Genomic DNA, 25,162 nt, shown 5'->3' with positions numbered 1-25,162 from the left:
ATCAAAACATTCCTGGGAGGGAGTGCTGAGTAACTTCAGAAAACTCTATCAGCTGTTGCTGTCCTCCAGTTGCTGGCCCGGCTTGGTAGTTGAACACAATCTTCTCCTTGATAATTTTCTTCTCCTGACCTCTTGTCAATTTCTCTTATACATAAAAATTATGGCCTAGAAATTGGGTTTTGGTCTTGCCAGGGCTGTAGCGCCAGAAAGTTTGCGCCAGCGGTAATGCGGCAGCGCGCAACGAAAATTCGGGTGCGCCGGGCCCAGACGGCGGCGGGCGCTAAAACCCTCCTTTAGCGCCTCAAAACGGGCGTGAACTTGGGTTTCCCGGCGCTAATCCCCCGCTGCGGCACCCGATGCGGTGCGGCAGGCGGGGGAACTGCAGGCCTCCTCCTCCTGTTAAGGAGGAGCTGCCTGCAGCCGACAACTGTCCGGCGGATTGACCCGACATCTGAGCCCGGCACCTCGGGGAAGTGCCGGGCTCGCATCAGACACTGATCAGGGCCGTGGGGGGGGAATGCAGGAGTCCGGGAAGGGAGGTGCGGGCAGGCGGCCGCCGGGAACGCGGCCGGCCGCCGCTCCACCTTTATGCGCCGGCGCACACTGGGGGAAGACTCTGTTGCCAGAGTCTTAGTTGCGCCTGCCACGGGCGAGGCGGGCGCAACTGAATTTCGGCTTGGGGCCGGGTTACCACGGCAACCGGGACGCTGCGCACACCGATGACGTCATCGGTGCCGGCGCAGCGCTACCGGTGCAACGCCGATTTAGGGCCCCAGGGAATTTCTCAACTGGCCATAACTCCGGCGCTAGGCCCTCTAGCGCCTCAAATGCGGCGCTAAGCCTACCGAATTTCTAGGCCTATGTGTTCAACTGCTATGCAACCTCTTTCCTCTTTGTAGATAGGTTACAGAATTTATATCAGTTCTGAATATCAAAGACCTCCTGCCCACGTTCCAAAAATCTGGTCTTCCTTTTTTTCCAGACAATTGGTTATAGTGGAGGAAGTACTGCAGCGTGACTTATAGGAGTCAAGTATCCCCCCTGTTCTTGTTTGGGTACTTAACTATTGATTATTGCGACTATGAAATGTGATAATCAGGTGTTTTATCTTGGTGCCACCAGTGAGTGTATCAGAATATGCACATTAATGGCTATGTAATAATTGTGAATACTTAGGGGGAGAAATTGAGTATAGCCCCGTTTGGGGCGCCAGCCTCGCCAGGGCGCTAAAAGTAGCGCCCCGGAAACATTCGCGCCCCCGCACCGGAAATTGGTCGTTTGCGCCCCAAAGGGAATCGCGGCGCTACTGGAGGCGCCCCGCATCCCTCTTGGGGCACTGCGAGTGAATATCGTGGCACAACGTGCCGCAGTGCCACACACTGTGGCACGTCGCGCTGCAGTATTACAGGCCTTCCTCCCCTTAAAGGGGAGGGGCCTTGTGCAGCATGATCTGGGGCCCAGCTGGGCCCCCAAGGATCGGGAGTGCAGGCAAAAGAGCCCGGCACCGAAGAGAAGTGCCGGGCTCTTGGAGCGCAGCCGGCACTCCGCGGGGTGGGGGGGTTCAGGAGGCTGGGGACGGGAGCGCAGGCAGGTGCTGGCAGGCGGCCAACAACAAAAATGGCCGCCCCGCACCTCGCCTTTAATTTGCGCCTCCCCAGCCGCAGGTAGGCCCCCCTGACCTCGTCGGACATAGCGTCCGGCGGTAAATCTGGGGGCGCTGCTGAATATCGTGGCCGGGGCGTCAGTGGGGCACTGCGCACACCGATGACGTCATCGGCAGCGGCGCAGCGCTAACGGTTAGCGCCACCACTAACGTCCCGCAGAATTTAGCGGGAGGCGTGGGCAATGCCGCGCCCGGGCGCTAGTTGGCTTGCGCCCCACTTAGCATCCTCTTAAGACGCTAATGGGTGGCGCAACCAACCGAATTTTTCCCCCTTAATGTCACAAAACAGTGCAGCCTGGATTTTCTGATCAGACACAATCTCCACTAGAATTACAACAAAGTGCAATTTATTCCTGCCCAATGTCATGAGTAGTAATGTATAGGGTCAGCCTCATTACAATATTGTGGACAAATGACAGGCATTAGAACCACCTTTGATTGGGAACTCGCATGTTGGGGACAGGAAATAGTATGTTGCTGCAGCAACTTAAAAAGACAAGCATATCATAGATTCTGCTGAGCCCGAGAAGTTCAGGAGATCAGGCAGAGAAGGGAGGCCCTGTTTGGAATGAACAACTCAGATCCCCAAAGAGCGCTACTCAGGAGCAGAGGAATAAGGTGGTCAAGGCAGTTTGGCCACCCCATGCATGACCATTAAGTGCCAGAAAAAACTTCATGATACCAGCAGATCAGACAAGGTAAGAAAAGCCAGCCACACCTTCTAAGAATGCACACTGCTAAGCATACCTACCACTTACAATGGCCTCTCCCTTATATTTTGTTAAAGTTCTAGAATTGCTTACCATCAAGGTGTATGGCGTAGGTTAGTACCCTCTTTACCCCCAGCCTTCACTTTTGAGTGGTTCTTCACTAATATCCATACATACCCCTTAAAAAGCCTTGCATGATAAATAACTGCCTGTTACATGCATTTGTCATCATACCCATTATGATATGCACACTGAGAGCTGCATGTCATTGCAACAAAAGATAATTTTCTTTCTTTTTAAAGGACAAGGTAGCCCATAACAGCCAGGAGAAAGCTGCAACAGGTGTGCAGATCTTCAAATTTCTGCCATCTGCCCCTAAAAAAGGTTCTGGAAAACCTACATATGTAGCTGTTTACATATGTTTACATTAGTTTCCCTTTTCCATAGCACCTAGCAACTCTGGATGTTAGTTCATATGGATGAGAACATGAAATAGTGTAAAGGAGGTAGAAATGACAGGAAATGTGACACATACTATTACTATATCATTATTGCCTCATTTGCATGGGCTACCATTTGGGTGGGCGCTACCTTCGGCTGCTGGAAATGACATCAGAAAATGACGTGTGCTAAAGTTGGCGGAGTTCCAGCAGAACAGAATTCCAGCACATTTTCCGATCTGGGCCATCAGTAAAACAGGGAGTTCCGATCAGAAAATGAAGGCTTCAGTGTCTTTAAATCACCAGTCTGAGAATTGGTTCTTTACGTTTTAATCCCTTTCAGACTTCCTGACAAGTACTGGGATCTGACACTCCCAAATAAACTTCCACCAATGAAGGAGCCGGTACTTCTCACTTCACTTCCGATGCTTGGATATATGGAACAAGTAAGGACATTTATTGCTGATTATTTAATATCTACAATTACTGTAAATACTAATGGTGGTGTTTGTCTACCCATATTAATCTTGTTTACACTCATTGGAAAACTTATTTACCTTCCCAAAAAAGTAATTAATAAACGTTAATGGAATAGATCTCCTATTGAGTTCTACACCCTGTGTTTTCTTGCTGAACTATACCTACAGCTACTGTACTTTCAGAATTAGCTGTAGCTTCCATATTTCCTGGCTAAGCTGGAGTGACCAAGATTCTCCACAACATCACTCCTACCTCTTTCACCACTCCCCGTTCAAACCTTTCAATCAGGTTTCCGCCCACCCGCAACACTAAAACTGCACCAAAGTCACCACCAATGACATCTTACATGACTGCATTTGGGGCTTATTTTCCTTTTTCATCCTCCTCAACTTCTACACTGCCTTCAACACTCCATCTTCATCAATGTCTCTCCTCCACAGTCCACCTTCATGGTACTGGGCACTGCTTCTGTTTAAAATGAATTGGATCATTTGGGCTGCTTTGAGGTTATAACTGTCAAGAAAGACTGAACAGGCTGGGCTTTTTTCTTTAGAAAAGAAGGCTGAGAGGTGATCTGATGTAGGTCTTTAAAATTATGAAGGGGTTCGATAGGGTTGACGTGGAGAAGATGTTCCCACTTGTGTGGAGTCCAAAACTAGACCATAAATATAAAATTGTCACTAATAAATCCAGTAAGGAATTCAGGAGAAACTTCTTTACTCAGAGAGTGGTTAGAATGTGGAACTTGCTACCACGTGGAGTAGTTGAGGCGAATAGCATAGATGCATTTAAGGGGAAGCTCGATAAGTACATGAGGGAGAAAGGAATAGAAAGACATGCTGATCAGGTTAGATGAAGCTGTGCTGCAAATACTATGTACTGTGTACTATACTTTTTCCTGGGTCCACTACTACCTGATAACATAATAAAGATTGCCTGAAACGGTTTCTTCAGCAGTGCTTCGACAGTCACTTCTGCTGTACCTGAGTTCCATCCTTTACGTACTAACCATTGACAATGTTATCAGAATCATGAAGGCAGTTTTCACATGCGTGTTGGTGACACCTAGCTCTATTTTGCCATCTTCTCCATCGATCCTATGACTGTTGACACCGTCTCAAATTGCTAATGAGCCGAAACTTCCTCCAGTTTAATGTCAGCAAAACTGAACCTATCTCCGTCGTCTCCCGCAAATACCTACAAACCTCTGGCCATGGTTCCATTTCCCATCCTGGGTTAGCACAGAAATACACTATCTTAGTATATTGCTGAACCCCAGGTTCAGCTTTCTCTTCCCCCGAACTGCTATATCACCAAGACTGTTTGCCTTTACCTCTGCCTCATATGCCTCTCCCCTACCTCTACTCTGTGGCCGTAGCCCTAAACCCACTTTTACCACATCGCAGCTAAACTTCTCCAATACTCTTTCATTCATAAACTACAATTCATCCAGAATGCTGCAGCTTGTATTCTCACTCATACTAAGACAAGACCTTACATTTATATAGCGTCTTTAATTTAGAAAAAAGTCCCAAAGCATTTCATAGAGGCGTATTGAGACAAAAATGTTCTCATGCACCTGCTGCCCTTGTCCTTCTAGGTGGTAGAGGTCGCAGGTTTGGGAGGCTGAATTTCGCGGGAGGTGTTAGTGGCGCTGCACCTCCTTTAAGACCCTCCTTAAAGCCCACTTCTTAGACCAAGCTTTTAGTCACCCCTCCTAATATCTGCTTTGGCTCAATGTCGATTTTTGTCTGATAATTCTTCTGTGAAGTTACTTGGGATGTTTTTCTATGTTAATGGTACTATATAAATGTAAGTTGTTGCAATTGCCATGATTTGTTATTCATATTTAAGTCACACATGAAGATGACATGATCACTGCTTTGTGACTAAAGTTCTCACTTGTATTACGGTCAGATAAAAAAAGTGTCACTGGTACATGATGATTGCTTTACAGTACATAATAAGGATATTCACTGTTGTATATATGTGTTATAATAATTTCTACAGATTTTCTGTTCATCTTTAATAACTTCAGTTTTTCTAAAGGCATATCTTTATATAGGTCTGAGCTTCAATATGGAGTAAAACTGTCTGATCATTGCATCATGATGCATGAATATTATACTGTTTAAGAAATCTTACTGCATACAGTGACATGTTTGATCTGTAAAAGCAGAAAACCTAATGACATACAAATATTTATTATCTAAAACTGATCTTTTGTAGGGTGCCGCACTATCAATAATTAAAGCATTGACAGCTGTAGGTTGTCTGAAGCCAAAATATCCATTCTTAAGTGTGAAGAAATCTGCACTTCTCTATATTTCTTATCATCTAAAAGGTAATAAACTGCATTAGATATCATTGGAAACTCTACATAGTTCAAGGGTATATTCATGTCAAGTTTGGAGATTAAAATTGTTAATTTATTTTCATAATCTATTTTTTGATGGTTGCCATGTTTTTAAGCTATTTTATACTAATACAGTATAAGAAATGCTGTTGAAACCATTCATTATAAATCAGAGAGTTGCCCAGCAGCTTTCTGGTAAACCATATAGTAAGATGTCTCGTATGTAAAAATAAAACTGATGCCTGATCCCAATATGTTGTCAACAAAGCTGTGAGGAATCATTCTTCACCAATGAAACACACTGATGGTGAGACATACAAAAGTTAAAAAGTGGAGCGATATGTCTGTAATTGAGGGATGTAGCAGCCAATCAACAATTGAAGGATTACACAATTACTCAAGAGATGTTCTAATACTGGTAGAGCTTAAGAAAATAGATTATTCACTACAATCCAAAACAATGTTTTAAAAAAAATTATTTCCTTTGGCTAAACTTAAACTCAAAACTCCTGTTTTTGGAAGGTTGTAGTTTTTCTCTGATATTTGTAAGCAATATTCTTTATTCTATTGCTTGGTGACATAACTCGCTGTTGTGCGCGACAACCACCATGCAAAGTTTAAATTATTTTGTTACATACAACAGATCTTCAGCCAATCTATAATCCAGGAGCCAGCTTATGAAAAGTGGCGAATAAATGAGTCATAGCGTTACGTAGACCTGTTTCCATAGGTACACAGGTCTAAAAATGTTCTATCACACACAAGTTTCAAATATTTTCTGTAAGTGGGTGTTACAACATTATTCAGTCTTAGCTCCAGGACTGCTCCAATTATATTTCCTATTGTGGTTCAACATTACAATTATAAAACAAATGTGTTATATAAAAATCTGGTGAAACTGCTTACTGTTGATTTATAGGAAGATAAATCATTTTAAATGTAATTGTTTCTGTTTCCAGCGTACAATCCAAAAAGCTATGACTATGTGAAAAAGAAATACAAAAAGAAGCTGGAACAATATGAGGAACACTGTGAACTTATTCGTTACCTTGGATCAAAGATGACCAGAAAGTACAAAGAACCCAAAGACAGACCTATTGACTTTGATCACAAATTACAAACATTTCTAGCACTCAAACATGTGGAACCTACATTAACTAGTGTTCCTTAGGGAGATGTGTCTTTACTGAATGTGTCACAATTTTTCGGATTGAACCATACTTTAGCCACTAAACTTTTGCTTTTGAGTTCTAAAAGTTCTGTTGGTTCTTCAATAAGGGGCAAATAATACACTGTTAATTATAGATTTTTATATCACATTTTATAATAGTCTTCAATGTTGCTTTATGTTTATTGTCTCTATGGCATGAACTTTTGCCCAGCCACGAAAGTGGATTGCGATGGTTACCAGGCATCTTATCGGTTCCATTGTCTCATTAGCCCTTAGGGGGTGTAGAAGAGCAGCCTAGTGATGCTTGTTTTGTTTTCCCCCTCCATTTCTGTGGTTAAATACCTACTTTCTGCCTATGATGATCCAGCTCAGATTTAAAACTTACTTTGCAGAGAATTAGTCATGAAACTTTCTTATGACTAAAAGAATAATGCATTGACACACCCATGTGTTTCATTATTGCATCACCCTAGTATACAATCCTGTTTATTATTCAGTGTGCTGTTGCATTATTACTTCTGAAGTTTTCACATTTTATTGCTTTATTCTGATTTATTATTTTGTTAGAAGTTAAAAGTTACATTTAGAATTAAGAATTAGTATTCACTTGAAATAAATGATATACTAGTAGCTGCTGGTATACACATATATAAGTGCAGATGACAATAAAAACTATTTTAATGCATATGTGTTTCTGCAGAGAAAATAATGAAAACATTGGTCATTTCTGTCAGAAGTTAAATAAATGTATGTATATAGCTGGTTGTACATGTTGTGGACTGCAGAGAACCAGAAAAGAGAAGTCTGTCTCAAAGCTCTTAATTAGCTTTGACTGCTGAGTTACACAGCCTGGACCCAAGGTTTACAGGAGCAGGTGGTTGGTAATTCCTTGAGACCTAAATATGACACAGCATAAATTCATGTGCCTTCCAAGTGATTCTATGGTGCCATCAAGGTAATGTTCTTCAGCTAGGGAAATAACACTCATGCCATTGTCACAAATCAACATGATAAAAAGTTCCTGTTCACGGTGTTGATTGGGTTTAATATAACTTGAGCAATCATGCTCAACTATGAAAACAAACGTAGCTTCCATCATCTAAATATTATGAACATTCCCTTCTACTTAATAGGCAGCTAAAACCGTCAGGAAATCTTATTATTTTCTCCTATGGAATTGAAAATTTTAAAAAAAAATTGTTCTTGAGATGTGAGCAACACTGCCAAGGCTACATTTATTACTCATCCCTAGTTGTCCTGAGAAGGTGAAGGTGGGTCTTTGAACTGCTGCAGTCTTTGTTGTGATGGTGCTTCCGCAATGGTGTTCGGTAGTTGCTTCTAGGAGTTTCATCCATTGACATTGAAGGAATGGCAAATATACGTCTGTCAGGATGATATATGGCTTGGAGGAGGGATTAATATGTTCCCATGATATTGCTGCTCCTATCCTTCTCAGTGGTAGAGATCGCAGAGCTGAGAGGTGCTGATAAGCAAGCATGCTGCTGTAAGGTGTACACTGCTACCACAGTGCACTGGTGGTTGAGGGAATGGATATTGAGTTCAATGGCATGGGTTCCGATCAAGCAGTTTGTCCGGGATAGTATCAAGCGTCTTGGGTGTTGTACATCTACCCATCTAGGTGAATTTTGTAAATGGTGGAGTTAGGAGGTAAGCCACTTACTGTAGGGTACCCACCCTCAGCCTTGCTTTTGTAACAATGGCATTAATACAGATGGTCCAGTTAACCTTCTGGTCAATGGTGACCCCCCAAGATGTTGATAATGGGGAACATTGCAATAGTGGTGTCATTGAAGATTCAGGGAGGGGGTTGGGCTTTCTCTTTTTGGAGATAGTTATTGCCTGGCACTTATGTGGCGTAAAGATTATCGGCCATTTGTCAGCCCAAGCCTGGATATTATCCAAATCCTGATGTAGGCTAATAAGGACTGCATCATTATTGGAAGAATTGTGAATGGAGCTGATCACCGGCATTGTTAATGAACACAGTCCCAACCTTATGATGAAGGGAAGGTCATTGATGAAGCACCTGAAGATGGCGGTGTTGAGGACACTGCATTGAGGAACTCCTGCAGCAATATTCTGTGGCTGTGATAATTGGTTTCCGACCACCACGACCATCTTCCTGTGTGTCTTGTATGATTCCAACCACGGGAGGATTTCCCATTGATCTAAGTTTTGTTGGAGCTCCTTGGTTCCATAACTAGTCAAATGCTCCCTTGATATTGAGGGCTGTTACTGTTGTGTCCGTGTGTTAATAGAGACACTGAAGACAGGAGTTGGTTTCACAGGTGTTTACTGAACAAAGTCTGGAGGGGAACTAACTGATACAACACAATATACAGGCTTATATAGCCCAAGTGGCCATTACCAGCACTACAGTACACAGGGGGCTCTTAAAGGCACATACACTACAATTCCTCCCCTTTTAGCCAACCAGTACATAATATTTTAAGTAATCATTAATTACATGTTACAAGAAAAATAATCTACACATTGCTGCAGTTAATCAACTATAAGTCAGTCTCTCTGGAGGCTTCCTGACTCGGTCCGGATAACGCCTCGGTGGTGTAGTAGTTTCTGGTGGTGTAGTAGGTTCTTTTGGCAAAGCTGATCGGCTTGAATGCCAGTGTCGGGTTCATCGGGTTCCAGTATCACCGGATCGGAGGTAGATACTATGGGTATCTCTACTTCATCATTAGGCGTATAGAGTTGTGGTGTAGGTTGTCCCTTTTCGGATGACTCTATGATTTGGTCAGCATGGCGCCTTATTATGCCTTCTCCAATGTCCACAGTATACATCAGCGGTCCTAGTCGTGTGCAGATAGTTCCAGGCTGCCATTTCTCGGTACGGTAGTCCCGGGCCAAAACTTGTTGACCTATCTGGAAGGTTCTAGTTGGCCTTTCATTCATGCCTTGAAATTGCCGGTTCTCCACGTCCCTTCTGATGTTTGGCTTGATCAAATCCAGCCGGCATCTTAAGCTTCTATTGAAGAACATCATGGCGGGAGTTTGGTTTGTAACCATATGTGTTGCATTCCTGTATGCAAACAAGAAGTTATCCACCTTATGCTGAAGTTTTATGTCTTCATTACCCATGGCCTTTATGGCCTTCTTGAAGGTCTGGACAAACCTTTCAGCCAATCCATTGATGGCGGGATGGTATGGGGCGGACATGTAGTGCTTAACCCCATTGTTTTTTAAGAACTTCCTGAATTCTTCGGACACAAATTGCGGTCCATTATCAGAACAGATCTGTTCAGGCAGCCCATTCCTGGCAAATATGGTCCTTAATACTGTGATGGTTTTTTCCGTGGTGGTGGAGGACATCTTTATTACCTCCGGCCACTTGGAGTGTGCATCAACCGTGATTAAGAACATTGAGTCCATAAATGGACCAGCAAAGTCGATATGTACCCTTTGCCATGGAGATGAGGGCCACTCCCATGGATGTAGAGGGACTTGTGGTGGGGCGTTTTGGACCTTCTGGCATCCTAGGCAGCTCTTGATCATTTCTTCGATGTCTCCATCGATACCTGGCCACCATACAAATGCCCTGGCTAGGTTCTTCATTTTCACTTCACCCAGATGCCTCTCATGAAGCTCCTTTAGAACTTTATCCTGGAGTTTGGGTGGAATCACCACTCTGGATCCACACATCAAGGTTCCTCGGCACACTGACAGCTGTTCTCTTCTTTGCGAGAATGCTGGCAACAGCGGTTCGCCATGTGCTGGCCATCCATTCACTGTTAAATCGTAGACTCGTGAGAGAGTCGGGTCATTTCTAGTTTCCCTTTCAATGGCAGAATTTGTTACTGGTAGGCATTCGACTATGGTAGAGTGGAAAATCTCCACTGGGTCTACGGTAGGTGCCTCTTCTACCGTTGGCAATGGTAGGTGCAATAAACCATCAGCATTCCCATGCTGTTTTGATCCTTTGTATTCTATGTTGTATTGGTGTGCCCCTAGAAAAAGGGACCACCTCTGTAGCCTTTGCGCTGTCATAATGGGAACACCCTTTTTAGGGTTGAATATGGAGATGAGGGGTTGATGGTCAGTCAACAAGGTAAATTTTTGTCCGTGTAGGTAATGGTTGAATTTCTTCACTCCCCATACCAGGCTGAGTGCTTCCCTGTCGATTTGGGCATAGTTACGCTCAGCTGAGTTCAATGAACGTGACGCAAAAGCTATCGGCCGTTCCGAGCCATCAGGGAATTTATGCGATAATACTGCTATGCCGTAAGGGGATGCATCGCACGCCAGTCTGATTGGCAGTGATGGGTTGTAATGAGCCAAAACTTCTTTGGACGTGATTAAGTTTTTGCATTTATGGAAGGCACGTTTACAGTCTTCGCTCCATTTCCAAATTACTCCTGTTTGTAGCAGTTCATTAAGAGGGTGTAGAAGAGTTGATAAGTTCGGTAAAAATTTATGATAGTAATTTATTAATCCCAGGAACGACCTCAATTGTGAAACATTTTCAGGTGCTGGGGCTTTTATGACCGCTTCAATTTTTTCAGGTGACTTATGCAACCCTTCCTTATTAATTATGTGGCCGCAATATGATATTTGATTCTGGAAAAATTTGCACTTGGGGCGATTTGTTCGTAGGCCCCGTTCTCTCAGCCTAGTGAGCACCTGCTCCAAATTGGCAAGGTGCTCGTTGTCGTTTTCTCCTGTTACAAGGATGTTGTCTAGGTAGCATTGAGTCCCCGGAATCCCTTGGAGGACTTGCTCCACAGCTCTTTGCCAGATAGCTGGAGCGGATGCTACTCCAAAAACCAGTCGATTGTACTGGTACAGACCTTTGTGTGTATTTATCGTGAGATATTTTTTAGAGGCCTCTTCAACCTCCATCTGTAGATATGCCTGCGCCAATCAATTTTGGTGAAACGTTTCCCTCCGGATAGTGAGGCGAAAATATCTTCTATCCTCGGAAGAGGATACTGTACCATGTGAAGGACCGGGTTTACCGTCACCTTGAAGTCTCCACAGATGCGAATTTTTCTCTGTTCTTCAGATTTATCATTATTCAATACTTTCTTCATGACTGGAACGATGGGTGTTGCCCACTCGCTCCAATCTATTTTGGATAATATGCCTGCATTTTCCAAATTCTCCAGCTCTGCCTCGACTGCTGGACGAATTGCGTATGGCACCGGTCTTGCTTTAAAAACTTGGGAATTGCTGCATCTTCCACTTTTATTGAGGCGGTGATGCCTTTCAAGGTTCCGAGTTTCTCTTGAAACACTTCTTTGGCGTTGGCCAAGATGTCTTTTAATCGTTCAGGTATGACGTCATCATCGTTTTTTTTCTTACTGGTCACCGTCAGTGCCTGAATGGAGTGCCAGTCTAAATGCATTTTCCTGATCCATTCACGTCCCAATAGCGGTGGGCCACCATCTTGTAGAATGTATAAATACAACTTTTGTATTTCCTTGCCGTTGTATACAACAGACACCCTTATTTTTCCTTTGGGGTATACTTTCTGCCCCGTATATGTTTTCAAGATAATGGATGTGTCTTTTAAAGGTATATGCAGAACTAGCCGCTCGTAATCCCGTCGATTTATGACGGTCAGAGCTGATCCTGTATCTAGCTCCATTTTAACTGGGGACCCTGCTATCGTGAGGGTAACCCAAATGGTCTGGTAATCATCTTTGGCAATTACATTATGTAATTTGAGACAGCTTAGTCTCTTGTTTTCGGAGTCGCTATCGCTCTTTTGGTCTTCGGAGCTACTGTCAGTCATCATTTGTACCTTTCTGTACTTTTCTTTATTGATTTTTTTTTTTCCTGTCTGTGGATTTATTTTGTCCAGATCGGCATACCCGTGCAATGTGTCCAATCTTTCCGCATTGCCTGCATGCTTTGTCCTTGAACCAGCAGTCCCTCTGGTCATGGGTGGATCTGCCGCAGCGATAACATCTCTCGAAACCCTGTGTCATTTCATGGGTGCCGAAGTCCTGTGTCTTTTGTTGTATCTCTGCAGCTCCTCTTGCGGCTGCTTCGTATGATACAGCCATACTGAAAGCCTTGTCCAGTGTTAAATCTTTTTCAGAAAGCAGCCTTTTCTGTGTTCCTTCACTTAAGAGACCGCAGACAAATTTGTCTCGAAGATAATCTGCTAGTCCTGCCCCGAATTGGCAGTGTTTTGATAGCTTTCTTAATTCGGTGAGGTAATCAGCGTTACTTTCATTCTTGTGTTGATTTCTCTTGAAGAATTTGAATCGTTCCGCTATCAGCAGCGGTGTTGGGTTTAGGTGCTCCTGTAGGGTATCAACAATTTCTTTAAAATTCTTGTCCTTTGGTTTGGCTGGAGTGATTAAATTTTGTAACAGCCCGTATGTCTTTGCGCCCATTAGATTTAGCAGTACTGAAGCTTTTTTTTCATCTTCTATTCCATTTGCGGTGCAATATACCTCCACTCTTTCCACATATGTGGTCCAATCCTCTATCTCGTTATCAAAAGCATCAATATTGCCAGACTTAGGCATCTTAGAAAAGATATGGCGCTTCCCGCGCTTTTCTTTCTTTTCTGCAGAAAAGATATGGCGTTTCCCGCGCTTTCCCGCCGCTGCTGCCGATGACAACGCTGTTTCCCGCGGTTTCCGTTCTTTTTTTATTTATTTATTTACAGTTGGAGACTCGTTCCCGCCGTACTTTCTCTCTAGGTCTGAACGCCGACCTGCTTGCAGCGCCGGCCGTCTCCCGAGTGCTCCCTCCCCGTCTGTTACTGCTTGCCTCCGCTTTCGCTGCTTGGCCCAGCTGTAGAGCCAACCGCTGGAGCCCCAGCCTGACGCCCAGGAAGGATTAGCGCAGTACCTGCCACCAGCTTGGCCAGCTGGTGAAACCACAGCTTCTTTCACTTTCTTGATTCTTCTGGACGCCAGAGGAATCGATGTCCTTGAGGTGCTGCCGAATTGCAGGTAAGTCCGTTTCCACTTCGTCGCCACTGTTGTGTCTGTGTGTTGATAGAGACACTGAAGACAGGAGTTGGTTTCATAGCTGTTTACTAAACAAAGTCTGGAAGGGAACTAACGGATACAACACAATATACAGGCTTATATAGCCCGAGTGGCCATTACCGGCATTACAGTACACATGGGGCTCTTAAAGGCACATACACTACAGACCTTCCTTGCATCGATTTAGAAAAGACTATGGGGGCTGCACTCTGAGCTCTTTCCCTGGGCCTCTCCATTGTTCTTTCCAGCAGAATTGATGTACAGGTCTCTCCAGGTCAAGATTCAAGGCTGCAATGAACAGGGTGTGGATGTCGAGCAAGATCGACCCTCCCCTTTAAGAACTGGCCGGCACCATTGTGTCTGTGTTCCATTGTTGACTGACATCACATCAGCTTCGCCAGCATTCTGAGGTAGCGCCTTGCTCCTCGGCATTTGCGCCTTAAGAGAGGTGTGTAGCACCTGATTTAGCGCTCTAATCACCTCCAGGAGTGAAAGAAGCCAAGTTTTCAGTCTTGTGGAGAGTATTCCATCACACTCCTGACTTGTGCCTTGTAGATGGTGGAAAGGCTTTGGGGAGTCATGAGGTGAGACACACGCCACAAAATACCCAGCCTCTGACCTGCTCTTGTAGCCATAGTATTGATGTGGCTGGGCCAGTTAAGTTTCTAGTCAATGGTGACCCCCAGGATGTTGATGGTGGGGGATTTGGCGATGGTAATCCCATTGAATGTCATGGGGAGTTGGTTAGACATTCGCTTTTTGGAGATAGTCATTGCCTGGCACTTGTGTGGCGTGACTGTTACTTGCCACTTATCAGCCCTAGCCTGAATGTTGTCCAGGTCTTGCTGCATGCAGGCTTAGACTGCTTCATTATCTGAGGAGTTGCGAATGGAACTGAACACTGTGCAGTCATCAGTAAACATCTACACTTCTGAACTTATGATGGAGGGAAGGACGTTGATGAAGCAGCTGAAGATGGTTGGGCCTCGGACACTGTCCTGCGGAACTCCTGAAGTGATGTCCTGGGGCTGAGATGATTGACCTCCAACAACCACAGCAATCTTCCATTCTACCGTATTTACAGTAGAAGAAGAGAATAGCATGCTGGAAATCCCAAAGAAACTAATATTGAATCGGGGACAGGGACTCGATAAAATTAACGCAAGTAAAATAACAGTAATGAAGAAAATAATGGCATTAAAGCGTAAGAAATCCCCAGGGCCAGATGGTTTCCATCCCAGGGTTTTAAAGGAAGTAGGTGAGCACATTGCAGATGCCCTAACTATAATCTTCCAAAGTTCTCTCGTTTCAGGAATGGTGCCCGTAGATTGGAAAATAGAAACATAGAAGATAGGAGCAGGAGCAGGCCATTCGGCCCCTCGAGCCTGCTCCGCCATTTAATGAGATCATGGCTGATCATCCAAATTCAGTACCCTGGCCCTGCTTTCTCCCCATATCCCTTGATCCCTTTAGCCTTAAGAAATATATCTAACTCCTTCTTGAATATAATTAATGAGTTGGCCTCAACTGCCTTGTGTGGTAGAGAATTCTACAGTTTCACCACTCTCTGGGTGAAGAAATTCCTCCTCATCTCAGTCCTAAATGGCATACCCCTTATCCTTAGACTGTGACCCCTGGTTCTGAACTCCCCCGCCATCGGGAACATCCTGCATCTAGTCTGTCTAGTCCTGTTAGAATGTTATAAGTTTCAATGAGATCCCCTCTCATTCTTCTAAACTCTAGCGAATATAAGCCCAGTCGGCCCAATCTCTCTTCATACGTCATTCCTGCCATCCCAGGTATCAGTTTGGTGACTCTTTGCTGCACTCTCTCCATGGCAAGAACATCCTTCCTCAGATAAGGCGACCAAAACTGCACACAATACTCAAGGTGTGGTCTCACCAAGGCCCTGTACAACTGCAGCAAAACATCCTTGCTCCTGTACTCGAATCCTCTCGCTATGAAGGCCAATACCATTTGCCTTCTTAACCGCCTGCTGCGCCTGTATGCTTACCTTCAGCGACTGGTGCACAAGGTAACCCAGGTCTCATTGCATTTCCCCTTCTCCCAATCTATTGCCATTCAGATAATAATCTGCCTTCCTGTTTTTGCCACCAAAGTGGATAACCTCGCATTTATCCACATTATACTGCATCTTCCATGCATCTGCCCAAACACTCAACCTGTCCAAATCATACTGGAGTTTCTCAGCATCCTCCTCACAGCACACACGCCCACCCAGCTTTGTGTCATCAGCAAACTTGGAGATATTACATCTAGTTCCCTCGTCTAGATCATTAATATATATTGTGACCAGCTAGGGTCCAAGGACCGATCCCTGCGGTACCTAACTAGTCACTACCTGCCACTCGGAAAAAGACCTGTTTATTCCAACTCTTTGCTTCCTGTCTGCCAACCAATTCTCTATCCAAGTCAGTACCTTACCCACAATCCCATGTGCTTTAACTTTACGTGCTAATCTCTTATGCGGGACCTTATCGAAAGCCTTCTGAAAGTCCAAATACACCACATCCACTGGTTCTCCCTTATCTATTCTACCAGTTACATCCTCAAAAAATTCCAGTAGATTAGTCAAGTACGATTTACCTTTTGTAAATCCATGTTGACTTTTACCGATCCTGTCACTGTTTTCCAAGTGCTCTGCTATTACACCTTTTATAATGCACACTAGCATTTCCCCCACTACCGATGTCAGGCTTACCGGTCCATAATTCCATGTTTTCTCTCTGCCACCTTTTTTAAATAGTGAGGTTACATTAGCTACCCTCCAATCCATGGGAACTGTGCCAGAGTCTATAGAATTTTGGAAGATGACCAGCAATCCATCTACTATTTCTAGGGCCACTTCCTTAAGTATCCTAGCATGTAGGTTATCAGGCCCTGGAGATTTATCGGCCTTCAATCCTGGCAATTTCCCTAACACAATTTCCCTACAAATACTGATTACATTCAGGTCCTCCCTCTCATTAGACGCTATGTTCCCCAACATCTCTGGGAGGTTATTTGTGTCCTCCTTTGTGAAGACAGAAGCAAAGTGTGTATTTAATTGGTCAGCCATTTCTTTGTTCCTCATTATAAATTCCCGTGATTCTGACTGCAAGGGACATACGCTTGACTTCACCAATCTTTTTCTCTTCACATATCTATAGAAGCTATTACAGTCAGTTTTTATGTTACCTGCAAGCTTACTCTCATATACTATTTCCCCCTCTTAATTAATCCTTTTGTCCTCCTTTGCTGAATCCTAAACTGCTCCCAATCCTCAGGTTTGCTGCTTTTTATGGCCAATTTATATGTCCTCTCCTTGGATCTTATGCTATCCCTAATTTCCCTTGTGAGCCACGGTTGCACCACCTTTTTTGTTTTATTTTTATGCCAGACAGAGATGAAGAAATTCTGTAGTTCATCCATGCGATCTTTAAATATTTGCCATTGCCTATCCACCATCAACCCTTTAAGTAACGTTCCCCAATCCATTCTAGCCAACTCGCGCCTCATACCATCGTAGTTTCCTTTATTTAAATTCAGGACCCTAGTCTCTCAGTCAACTACTTCACTCTTCATCTTAATGAAGAATTCTATCATATTATGATCGCTCCTCCCCAAGGGGCCTCGCACAACAAGATTGCTAATCAATCCTTTCTCATTACATAATACCCAGTCTAAGATGGCCTGATCTCTAGTTGGTTCCTCGACATATTGGTCCAGGAAACCATCCCGTATACACTCCAGGAATTCCTCCTCCACTGTATTGTTACTAATTTGGTTAGCCCAATCTATATGTAGATTAAAGTCACCCATGATAACTGCTGTGCCCTTATTGCATGCGTCTCTAATTCCCTGTTTAATGCCATCCCCAACCTCAGCATTACTGTTTGGGGGCCTGTTTACAACTCCCACTAACGTTTTCTGCCCCTTGGTATTTCTCAGCTCTACCCATACGGATTCCACATCATCAGAGCTGATATCCTTCCTTACTGTTGTGTTAATCTCCACTTTAACCTGCAATGCTACCCCACCTCCTTTTCCTTTTTTCCTGTCCTTCCTGAATATTGAATACCCCTGGATGTTGAATTCCCAGTCTTGGTCACCCTGGAGCCATATCTCCCTAATCCCAATTATATCATATCCATTTACATCTATTTGCGCAGCTAATTCATCCACCTTATTACAAATGCTCCTCGCATTAAGGCACAAAGCCTTCAGGCTTGATTTTTTAACACTCTTAGCCTTTTTGGAATTATTATTTACTGTGGCCCTGTTTGATTTATACCCTAGATTTCTCTGCCTTCCACTTTTGCTTTTCTTCTACCTGTCTTTTGTTTCTATCCGTGCTTCCCTTTCCTCTGTCTCCCGGCACAGGTTCCCAACCCCCTGCCATTTTAGTTTAAACTCTCCCCAACAGCACTAGCAAAGATGCCCCCTAGGACATCGGTTTCAAACCAGAAATTGGGAAAGAAAATCCCAGTGTTGGAGTTAACGTCGCTGAATAATTGTGAATGAAGAAGCTCCACCTCACAATGCAGCAGTGTGGGTGGGAGACAAAAACTGGCAACTGCCAGTAGAGGGCAGTATTTATAAACAGGGTCACCATGCACAGGGCTCTGGAGATTGGTCCTGGTGGGAATCATTCAAAATCCCAACACTGCCACATGCATAGGGTTAAATCCAATATGTCATTGGTGGCAGGTCAAAGCAGTTTAGTACAGAGAGTTAAGTACATCTCACTGTTTGATGTCTATAACGGGAACAGAACCTTTCAGAAAAGTTTCATTCATCTTTCTTTAACAAGGCAACTAACCCACGTAAGCTGGAAAAATAGATGTAACAGGAACTCTTATCGATTGTCTTGCTCCAAGACCTTAATGAATTCTGCCACGAGTCCTTCGTGAAAATGACCAATGTTTTTGAAATCCCTGCAACAGAATTAAGAATGAAGAATTTTTATTGCTCCTGACAAAACCTGTCGGAAACCAAGCAGATTGAAAGGAAGATAGGAACAGGAGTCGGCCATTCCGCCCCTCGAGCCTCCAATGCCATTCAATTAGATCACTGCTGATCTGTGCCTCAAGTCTATTTACCCACCTTTGCCCCATGTCCCTTGTTAGTCTTTCCCAACTAAAATCTATCAATCTCAGCCTTAAAAGCTCCACTTGTCCTAGAATCCAGAGCCCTTTGGGGCGAGAATCCAGATTTCTAATACCTTGTGTGAAAAGGTACTTCATGACTTTCATCCTAAATGGACAAATTTTAAAATTACAATTCTTCCTAATTGTAATCCAGACATCTTAAGATAAAGGCCAAATTTCCATTGGCCTTATTTATTACTTTTTGTACCTGTCGACTAGTTTTAAATGATTTGTGGAGTTAGACTCCCAAATCTCTTTGCTCCTCTACAGTTCCTAGTTTCTCACCATTTGGAAAATGTAGTTTTCTTTGGTCCAAAGTGGACGACCTCACACTTGTCCATCTGTCATAGTTTTGCAACTTCCTGCTCCCACACTACTTACTGTGTCTCTGACTTTAGTGTCATCTGGAAACTTGGATATACAGCTCTATTCCTTGATCCAAGTGACTAATAAATATGGGAAAAAGTTGTGGCTCCAGAATAGATCCACTTGTCACATTCTGCCAATCTGAGTACAAACCCTTTGGCCTAGAAATTCAGTGCCCTTAGCGCCGATTTTGCGGTGCTAGAGGGCCTAGCGCTGCAATTGGCGCCGGCGCCGAAATTGCCTGGGGCCCTTCCGCCGCGGTAGACCGGTAGCGCTGCGCCGGCACCGATGACATCATCGGTGTGCGCAGCGTCCCGGTTGCCATGCCGACGGGCCCCAGCGCCGAAATTCAGTTGCGGCCGCCTCGCCCGTGGCAGCCGCAACTAAGACTCTGGCAACAGAGTCTTACATGACTTTGCGCCGGCGCATTAAAGGCCCCGCGGCGGCCGGCCGCTTTCCCGCCGGCTGCCTGGCCGCAGCTCCCTCCCCGGACTTCCCCCCCCCCCCCCCCGGAACAGAAGCAAGCCCGGCACTTGTCCGAGGTGCCGGGCTCATTTTTAAAAAGATTTTCGCGGGCCGCGGCCGGGTGCAGGCAGCTCCTCCTTAAGGGAAGGAGGAGGCCTGCACTTCCCGAACCTGCCGCACCGCAGCGGGCGCCGCAGCACCGGAATAGCGCCGAAATTCAGCGCGTTGCGCCAGTTTTCAGGCGCAAACAGCTCTCAGCAGCGCCGGCAGCCGTTTGGGCGCAGAACTATTGAATTTTGGGCCCGACCAGCGCGACTTAGCTCCGGCACTAACTTCCGGCGCTAAAGCCCTGGCTGCGCCAAAACTCAATTTCTAGGCCTTTATCCCCAATCACTGTCTCCTACCTCCCAACCAACTTCCAACCCAAGTCTTGCCATGCTGGCTCTCTCTGATCAGCTCATTTTTGGACAAGTGCTCAGTCACTCTATCCCTAATGAGAGATTCTAGTAGCGTCCCCACAATTGAGTTTAAATTCACAGGCCTGTGGTTACCTGGTTTCTCTCTCCCACCCTTCTTAAATAATGGACTGACATTTGCAATTTTTGAGTTTAACAGCATAGTTCCCAAATCAAGAGTTTGAATGATTATAGCTAATGCTTCTGCAATTTCCCCACTTCTTTTAATACCCTGGGATGGAAACCATCAGGTCCTGGTGATTTATCTATCCTGTTCCCATTATTTTCTCCATTACCATTTTATTACTAATATTGAATTCAATAAGTGCATTCCCTTGATTTATTTTAGTTTCCCTCCAATTAATGGTACCTTCCACAAATCCATGCTGGCTCTCTCTGATCAGCTGAAAATTTTCGAGGTGTTCTGTCACCCTATCCTTAATTATAGACCCTAGTAATTTCCCGACAACAGATATTAGACTAACTGGTTTATAATTCACTGGTTTCCCTCTCTTGCCATTCTTAAATGCAGAGTAACATGCGCAATTTTCCAAACGAAAGGACGGTTCCTGAATCTAGAGAACATTGGAAGATTATAATTAGGGCATCTGCAATGTGCTCCTAGTTCCTTTAAAACCCTGGGATGGAAACCATCTGGTCCTGGGGATCTGTCACTCTTTCGTACCATTATTTTCTTCATTACTGTTATTTTACTTACGTTAGTTTTATTGAGTCCCTTTCCCCAATTCAATATTAGTTTCTTTAGGATTTCCGGCATGGTGTCCTCTTCCTCTACTGTAAATACTGACGCAAAGTAATTATTCAACATGTCTGCCATTTCCCCATTGTCATTGACAATATCACCACTTTATTTTTAAGGGGCCAACATTGCTCCTGACCACCCTCTTTTTCCTAATGTAACTGTAAAAAAATTTCACATTGATTTTGATATCTCTTGCAAGTTTCTTTTCATACTCCCTTTTTGTAACTCTTACTAACTGTTGTGTGACCCTTTGCTGTTCTTTGTATCTTTCCCATTCGCCAGGATCTGTGCTATTTTGTGTATTTTTGTATACCCTTTCCTTTATAGTTTGATGCTGGCCTTTACCTCTTTAGTGGTTCATGGCTGGGTTTTATTGGTAAGTAGAGCTCTTGCCCCTCAGGGGTATAAACTGGTTCTGTATCACATTCAATTCTTTTTTAAACATCTCCCACTGATCTTCTGTCGTTTTACCCATTAACAGATTTGCCCAGTTTACTGTGGACATCCCGTTGGTCAGCCTTACCTAAATCTAGAATCTTAGTAGCTGGTTTGCGTTTTTCCCTTTCAAACACTACGTTGAACTCGATCATGTTATGATCGCTATTGGATAAATGTTCATGCACAGTTAGACTGTTAACTAAATCTGGCTCATTACTCATCACTAAATCTAATATGACATGCCCCCTTGTTGCCTCTAGGACATATTGTTGTAGAAAACTATCCCAGACACACAAGAAATTCACTACCTTTCTGACAGGTGCTAGTCTGCTTTTCCCAATCTATGTGAAAGTTAAAATCCCCCATTAAAAACACTCTGCCTTTGCTACACGCTTGTCTAATCTCTTCATTTATACAATGTAGCACTTCAGAGCTGCTATAGGAGGCCTATACACAACTACCCATACAGTCTTAGATCATTTATTTCTTCATTCATCCCTTAAAGTCACCATTGCCTGCTTACCTCTCTTTAAATCCTCTCTTATCATTGAAGTGATTTCATCCTTAATCACTAAGGCTACTCCTCCCCCCCTGCCATTTTCCCTATCTTCCCTGTAGACCTTATAACCTGGTATACTTAGTTCCCAGTCCTGACCGTCTTGCAGCCATGTCTCAGTAATGGCTACAATGTCATACCCTCCAATTTGAATTCGCGCCTGCAGTTCATTCAATTTATTCCTTATACTCCGTGTGTTTGTGTAAAGAACCCTTATTTGGGCCACACACCCTAGCCTGTCCTTCAGCTCTAATGTTTTACTCATCTTTTTTACACCCTCTTCAGTGCCTCGAATTCCTTTTTATGAAATGGTGTCCAGAATTGTACGCAGTACTCCAAGTGTGGTCCAACCAAGGTTCGATACAAGTTTAGCATAACTTCACTACTTTTCAATTCAATCCCTCCAGAAATAAACCCCGGTGCTTGCGTTTTTTATGGCCTTGTTAACCTGTGTCACTACTTTCAGTGATTTTTGTGTTTGTACTCCGAGATCCCTTTGATCTTCTACCCCATTTAGATTCGTTATTTCCAAGTAATATGTGACCTCCCTATTTTTCTTACCAAAATGTAATACCTCACATTTATCTGTGTTGATAAATATCGACTATTTACATGAGTTGATGAGATGAAAGTATGAAATGAAAACATTGACCAACAAGTAGGTAAATACAATTTTTTAATTGTTACATGAAACAGGTTTTTACACTGAAGTATTTCTCAAAGTCAACAATCTGTACATGAAGTATGAAATGTAACACCGAACGATGTTTAAAATCCCACGTTGTTGTTTTTTCATGGAGTGGGAAATACAGTGAACGTCCTCATATTTTAACATCTGTAATAAGACAGCATCTAAAATGGGGAGAGGGAGGGGGAGGAGGGAAGACAGGAGGAGGAAGAGACCTTGGGTTCACCGTTCCTTTGAACTCCGTGCCCTCTGGGAGCTGCCTGGGTCACATGGCATCGCCTCCCCTCCCATACAGGTCTCACTCTGAAAGTGTCTCTAGCTCTTTGTCTCCAATCAGCAGCAGTCTGTTCCGTTAGCCTCAGGGGAGAATTAATTGGTGGCATTTTGTTCGTCCATGAACAAAATATGTAAACGGTTAGTGTTATATTTGGTCCATTTTTGTAAATGATTAAAGTCAGCTCTAGCTTTTGTATTGTGTTTTCTCCCTCCTCATCTTTCGCAACCACCTTCAGGCAGAAAATAAGAAATAGGAGCAGGAGTTGACCATATGGCCCCTCGAACCTGCTCTGCCATTCAATAACATCATGGCTGATCATCGACCTCAGCTCCACTTTCCCGCCCGACCTCCATATACCTTGATTCCCCTAGAGTCCAAAAATCTATCGATCTCAGCCTTGAATATACGCAAAGACTCAACATCCACAGCCCTCTGGGGCCAGAGAATTCCAAAGATTCACAACCCTCTGAGTGAAGAAATTCCTCCTCATCTCAGTCGCCCCTTATCCTGAGACTATGCCCCCTAGTTCGAGACACTCCGGCCAGGGGAAACAACCTCTCCGCATCTACCCTGTCAATCCCCTTCAGAATCTTGTATGTTTCAATGAGATCACCTCTCATTCTTCTAAACTCCAGAGAGTATCCGCCCATTCTACACAATCTCTCATCACAGGACAGCCCTCTCATCCCAGGAATCAATCTAGTGAACCTTCGTTGCACCGCCTCCAAGGCAAGTGTACTCCTCCTTAGATAAGGAGACCAAAACTGTGCACAGTACTCCAGGTCGGGTCTCACCAAGGCCCTGTACAAGTGACAAGTGGATCCATCGCGGCCTCCTCCTGAGCTCCCCACCCTCATAGATGCCAGTCCTGAGCCAATTCAATTCACTCCACTTGATATCAAAAAATGTCAGAGCCCACTGGATACAGCAAAGGCTGTGGGCCCCAACAACATCACAGCTGTAGAGCTAAAGACCTGCACTCCAGAACTAGCCGTACCACTAGCCAAGCTGTTCCTGTACTGGCATCTACCTGACAAAGTGGAAAATTGGGCAGGTATGTCCTTTCTGCAAAAGGCAGGAAAATTCCAATCCGGCCAATTACTGCCCCATCAGTCTACTCTCAATCATCAGCAAAGTAACTAGCCAGGCCACGTAAATACTGTGGCTATAAGAGCAGGTCAGAGGCTGGGTATTCTCCGGCAAGTGACTCACCTCCTGACTCCCCAAAGCCATTCGAGCACCTACAAGGCACAAGTCAGGATTGTGATTGAATATTCTCCACTTGCCTGGATGGTTGCAGATCGAACAACACTCAAGAAGCGCGACACAATCCAGCAGAAAGCAGTCCGCTTAATCCACCATCATAAACATTTACTCCCTCCTCATCCGGCACACTGTGGCTGCTAGGGCATCACCGAGAGTGGCTCGGTAGTACCACTATTCACTGAGCTGGCTAAGTCCTCAAGGAGATAGCTGCCAGACTGGACTCACTGCAGGTGGAGAGAGAGCAAACACGAGGAAAAAACCGATTTGATCTCGTCCTCAACAATCTACCTGTCGCAGATCATCTGTCCATGACAGTATTGGTCACAGTGACCACTGCACAGTGCTTGTGGGGATGAAGTCCAGTATTCACACTGAGCACACCCCTTCATCGTGTTTTGTGGCACTACCACCGTACTAAATGGGATAGAATCAGCACATATCTAGCAGCTCAAAACTGGGCACCAAGGAGGTGCAGTGGGCCATCAGCAGCAACGGAATTGTATTCCACCACACTCTGTAACCTCATGGAGTGATATATCCCTCCCTCTACCATTACCATCAAACCAACCCTGGTTCAATGAGGAGTGTTGAAAAGCATGCCAGGGGTATGTAAAAATCAGATACCAACTTGGTGAAGCTACAACACAGGACTATATGCATGCTAAACAGCAGCAACATTGCTATAGACAGAGCTAAGTGATCCCACACCCAATGGATCAGATCAAAGCTCTGCAGTCCTGTCACATCCAGTCATGAATGGTGATGGACAATTAAACAACTAATGGGAGGAGGAGGCTCCTTGAACATCCCCATCCTAATCGATGGCGGAGCACAGCACGTTAGTGCAAAAGACAAGGCTGAAGCCTTCGCAATCATCTTCAGTCTCATTACAGCCTTGGTCCAAACATGGACAAAAGAGCTGAAATACAGAG

General features: G+C 44.3%; 1 protein-coding gene across 3 annotated transcripts in view; it reads left to right on the top strand.

Moving 5' to 3' along the window:
* Positions 1–7,505, top strand: part of ak9 (adenylate kinase 9) — a 366,094-nt gene extending 358,589 nt beyond the window's left edge. For all 3 annotated transcript variants that reach the window (XM_085997790.1, XM_085997792.1, XM_085997791.1), the window contains 3 exons: positions 3,157–3,259; positions 5,523–5,637; positions 6,609–7,505. In XM_085997790.1, the coding sequence (XP_085853916.1) occupies positions 3,157–3,259; positions 5,523–5,637; positions 6,609–6,820 (430 nt within the window). In that variant the 3' untranslated portion in view covers positions 6,821–7,505. The remainder of the gene's footprint in view (positions 1–3,156; positions 3,260–5,522; positions 5,638–6,608) is intronic.
* Positions 7,506–25,162: the final 17,657 nt, after the last annotated feature.

This window comes from Somniosus microcephalus, chromosome 9 (assembly GCF_052327205.1).
Source record: "Somniosus microcephalus isolate GS21.2 chromosome 9, FLI_Smic_1.0, whole genome shotgun sequence".
NCBI lineage: Eukaryota > Metazoa > Chordata > Chondrichthyes > Squaliformes > Somniosidae > Somniosus > Somniosus microcephalus.
The sequence above is the reverse complement of the archived record's forward strand: the minus strand, read 5'-3'. Positions and strand labels throughout refer to the sequence as shown.